Below are 4,617 nucleotides of genomic sequence, written 5' to 3'. Positions count from 1 at the left end.
CTCCTCTGAGGGGGGGTGGGGGTGGGGAGGGAGGGGAACGAAATGTCCAGAACCACGTGTCCCTGTGACGCGCGTAGAACGCGTCACGTGAGAGCGTCGCCCGGATCTCAGAGTTTACCCGGCCCGGGTTGGGAGCCCCACCTTTGTGAAGTTGTCCTCCCGGTTTGTCCCGGGTGCAGGAGGGGGGACGCTGGCCCCCCGAAGGAGTCGTGGTGGAAGCAAACCATTTGGTTTTTTCCTCTTTTGTCTTGTATAAGAGGGAACCAAAACAATTAAAAAAAAATTGGACTTAATATATGTCCCAGTGGTTTATCCGTTTTGGGTACCTGGTGGGGAGGATCGGGAGGGGAGAGGGGAATAAAAGTAGCATTGACTGCCCAGGCCCGAAGTTAAAATTCTATCACAGTAGAGTCTGTGCCTCCCATTTGAGTGGAGTTTCCAGGATCGGGCAGAGATGACAGATTGACCTGGTCTTGTTCAAATAGCCCACGGAACTAGAGGTTCTTTTTTGTTTTCCTTTAGGGCCTTTCCCCCCCCTTTGTAAAAAAAAAAAAAAAACTTATTGAAAAGCTGATGTAGGAGGGGTGATGGTAATATAAATCAGGTAATAAGTACATTTCTTTTTGAACAGTGTAGGGTCTTATTTTGTTCGAGGCTAAAGGTGAATCTGTGGACTTACTTAAGGTAGGTCACTCTGTGAACCTATCTAGGTACCTATGTGTCAAGAAAGGCGAGGGTGTGATCTCAGTGCATAATCGATGGGAAGTTATCAAAACACAAAAGTGATTCAGATCTGGGGGGTGAGAGAGTCCAGACATGGGTGGAGTTATGTGTCTAGACAGGTAACTTACTTCAGGCTTTTTATACCAGCAAAGTGCAAGTGGACCTGAAGTGTCTCCACTAGGGTTTTCATAAGTGTTGACTTTGAAACTTTCCTATAAGTTCTGTTGGCCGGAGGGAGGGTAGGCTGGAGCTTTTTTTTTGTACTAGTCCTGGGGCTTGCACTCAGGGCCTGGCTGTTGTCCTTAAGCTATTTTGCTCAATACTAGCACTCTACCACTTGAGATACAGCTCCACTTCTGACTTTGTGGTGGATAGTTGGACTTTCCTGCCTAACTTGGCTTTGAACCACGATCCCCAGATCTAACCATGATCCATCAATGCCTGGTAGGGCATACAGGGAATTCTTAAGTCCTAGAAGAGAAAATGGAAGGAGGACCTTAACATTGCCCAACTCTTGCCCCCAGGATGATTGCATATTCACTGTGTGATTCTCTAAATCAAAGCTAATAATTCCTATCTTTATGGGTTTTTTTTAACTTTTTTTTTGGGGGGGGTCCGGTTGGGGGCCTGAACTCTGGGGCCTGGGTGCTGTCCCTCAGCTCTTCAGCTCAAGGCTAGCACTCTACCACTTGAGCCACAGCGCCACTGCCGGCTTTTTTTTTCCTTCTTATATGGCTTATATGGTGCTGAGGAATTGAACCCAGAGCCTCAGGCATGCAAGGCAAGCGCTCTACCACTGAGCCACCTTCCCAGCTTTCTTTTTTTTTTTTTTTTTTACTTTTCATAAGGTAATAGAGATTGAACTTAGAGCCTCAGACATGTGAGGCACACACTACTACTGAGTTACATTCCTCAGCCTTTTTTTTTTCTTTTTGCCAGTCATGGGGCCTGAACTCTGGCCTGGGCACTGTCCCTCAGCTCTTCAGCTCAGGGCTAGTGCTCTACCACTTGAGCCACAGTGCCACTTCTGGCTTTTTCTGCTTATGTGGTACTGAGGAATTGAACCCAGGGCCTCATGTATGCAAGGCAAACACTCTACTACTGAGCCACCTTCCCAGCCCTCCTCAGCCTAAAATTTAGTTTTAGATAGTCTGGCTGGCTAACTTGCTCAGGCTGAGGGCCAGGAGTAGTCATGTGCCACCATGTACAGCCCCTTACCTTTAATTTTTGCCTACCAGTCATAACAATCCTTATCCATCCTATAGCGGAAGAGGAAGACTTTAAGATATATAGCTTTAGACATATACACATAGATCTAGATATCTATATTTCTATAATGTTTAACAATTTATAACTTTTAGAAATGTTCCGTTTTATTTTCCAAAATAAATGAACACTTTTTTTCTTCTGTGCCTGTCCTGGGGCTTGAACTCAGGGCCAAGGCACTATCCTCCAGGCTTTGACAGCATCCTCTGATCTCAGCTTCCAAGTAGCTAGGATTGCAAACCTGATACCTAGCATGGATAAAACACTTTTGACAAACTCAATGAGAGGTGACTCCACAGCTGAATTAAGTATAGCAATGCCCTGGCCTTGAAGCTTACTATATAAACCTATTTGTGGAAAGAGCAGTCTTAAACCTATAATTTTATGTTGTAGCAATTTAGTACTCTATGCTGAGTTCAGCCAGAGTAGGGACTCAGTCTGGTTTATGCTTTCCCCCCTTTCAAATATTTAAAATACTAAGGATATATTAAACTTACAGCCAGTCCCAGTGCACATTATTTATGCTGGCATTACTTGCAGATACACAACAGCAACAAAAAGACAAGTTACTTGTTCTCAGGTTCCCTCTCATTATCATTTTGTTTTGTTTTATTTTTGTTAGTCAGGGCCTGGGCCCCCTCCCAAAGCTGTAGTGCTTAAGCATAGAGCTTAAGCCACAGCTCCAGGCTTTTTTTAGTGGCTAACCGGAGATAAGATTCATTGACTTTCCAGCCAAGGCAGGCTTCAGATCTTGATCCTGACATCTCAGGATTACAGCTTTGAGCCATCAGTGCCCAGTTGAGCAGGGCAGTTTTAAAGCCTTCCAGGTGTGACTTTAATATCTGTACTGGGATGAGACTCATTGGATTGAAATAATAATATCATTCTTCTTCATAGTTTGAACAAGACTTGCCAAGCTTTCGCATTTTACATTTAACACTTTATAGAAAAAAAGGTAAAATCTCTAAATAGAGACAGCACTCCTGGAGCACCAGCTCTAGTGATATCGTTATTTCACTGGAGGCTGACACTACAGCTAATTCTCATCACCTTAAACAACTCCCCCCCCCCCACACACACATCTTGTGCCCTTAGAAATCACTACATATGTTGTAAGACCCTCTGGATTATTTTCTAGAGCCCATAGAGTTTGGGAGCTGGAAATATCTAAAAGTCAAACTGTGGATGTTCAAGAAGGGTTTGTGCCTGTTGGGGTTGAATTGAGGACTACAGGGTACTCGGGAAACTGTAGGCACCAGATTTGATTCTGTATCTTTTGTCTTTTCCTTTTGGGTACTGGGGATCGAACCCAGGACCTTGCACTTGGGAGACAAGCCTTTTTGCTATTAAAGCTACATCCCAGCCCAACACCAAGGCTTGTCTTCAAGTCTAGTCTTTCAACTTGTCTTGTTTGATGACGAGGGGAGCACAAGGTGTTGCTGTGCCTTCTGCCACAGGGGCCGGGCATGTTTCTACCTCGGTTTCCTTTCTCCCCAAGCAATGCAGACATCCCGTGGGGGGGGGGGGGGGGTTCAAAACCAACCTTTCAGGATGCTCAAACTGCGACAACCAGCCCCCTCCCCCGCCCCACCCTGAGCACGTTTCCACTGGGCGCCTACCTGGAGCCACTTTCTACTTCCTTCTCCTTTCACTTCCGGGTCAGGACCCGCCGTTCTTCCGGTCTTGCGTACTGGCGCCTTGCGCAGCCTCCACCTCCCCCCCTCAACCGTTGCTATGGGAGCCGGCAGCCGGGAGCCGGCGGAGTTGGCCCGTGTAGTAGTGTCGGTGTCCGGTGTCCCGCTTGGGACTTCGCCGAGCCAGGCCAGCGGGGCTACGGAATGGGTTGAGGCGGCGGCGCCTGCCTGGACGGAAGTCGACTGTGGGGCGAGGGGAGCGCCACGGGTCGGGTCCGGGCTTCTTAGACGTGGGGTTTGAGGAGAGGGCGGGACCAGGCCTCGGGAGTTCTCGGGGCCTGTGTCTTGGGCGGCTGCTGTGGTGGGGAACCCTGACTGGACCCGACCTGACAGGAAATGTGGGGTGCTTGATGGTGTTGATCGCTAGTGAGGGAATCTCCGTCGGGGGTGGAGGAGGGGGGCGGTGAAGTGACCCCGTGTTAATGGTGAGGACTGGGGCCTCCACATGCACCCTAGAGCCGAAGTGGCAGAGCTCCCACCGACCCCCGGGTTCTGTGGACAAGAACATTATTTCCCCCCCCCTTCCCCATGTTCCTGTATTTCAAAGTAAGAATTTATTGAGTCTATACCTTATTCCATGGACAAAATTTCCTGTTTTCTATGTTTAGATTTAAAAGTAGGACATGAGTCTATACCCTGTCCAGCTTCAATCAATAAAAGTGTCAAGGTTTAACATTTTCCTTTTTTTTTTTTATTTTTTAAATTTTTTTATTTTTTTATTTTTCTGAAGTAGAAGCAAGGCTTGAAAATGGAGATGTATGAAACCCTTGGAAAAGTGGGAGAGGGAAGTTACGGAACAGTCATGAAATGTAAACACAAAGATACGGGGCAGATAGTGGCCATTAAGATATTCTATGAGAAACCAGAAAAATCTGTCAACAAGATTGCCACGAGAGAAATAAAGTTTCTAAAGGTTTGCTTCTTTTGCTTTAAT

The 4,617-nt window shown here is 46.8% G+C and overlaps 1 protein-coding gene across 13 annotated transcripts in view; it reads left to right on the top strand.

Annotated features, from left to right (window-relative positions):
• The first annotated feature begins 3,721 nt into the window (after positions 1-3,721).
• Positions 3,722-4,617, top strand: part of Cdkl3 (cyclin dependent kinase like 3) — a 48,977-nt gene continuing 48,081 nt past the window's right edge. For 10 of the 13 annotated variants that reach the window (XR_011366343.1, XR_011366341.1, XR_011366340.1 and 7 more), the window contains exons 1-2: positions 3,722-3,891; positions 4,417-4,596. Coding sequence is in view for 6 of the 13 variants with exons in the window: in XM_069993769.1 (XP_069849870.1) it covers positions 3,724-3,891; positions 4,417-4,596 (348 nt within the window). In the remaining 7 variants the exon portion in view is untranslated. Of the gene's footprint in view, positions 3,897-4,413; positions 4,597-4,617 lie in introns of all 13 variants that reach the window. The other 3 variants (XR_011366346.1, XR_011366344.1, XR_011366345.1) reach the window with 3 other exon arrangements.

The sequence above is a fragment of the Dipodomys merriami genome, unplaced genomic scaffold, assembly GCF_024711535.1.
Source record: "Dipodomys merriami isolate MVZ:Mamm:240054 unplaced genomic scaffold, mDipMer1.0.p SCAF_44, whole genome shotgun sequence".
In the NCBI taxonomy this organism is placed as follows: Eukaryota; Metazoa; Chordata; class Mammalia; order Rodentia; family Heteromyidae; genus Dipodomys; species Dipodomys merriami.
Note: the sequence above shows the minus strand (reverse complement) of the source record. Positions and strands in the feature narration are given on the sequence as shown.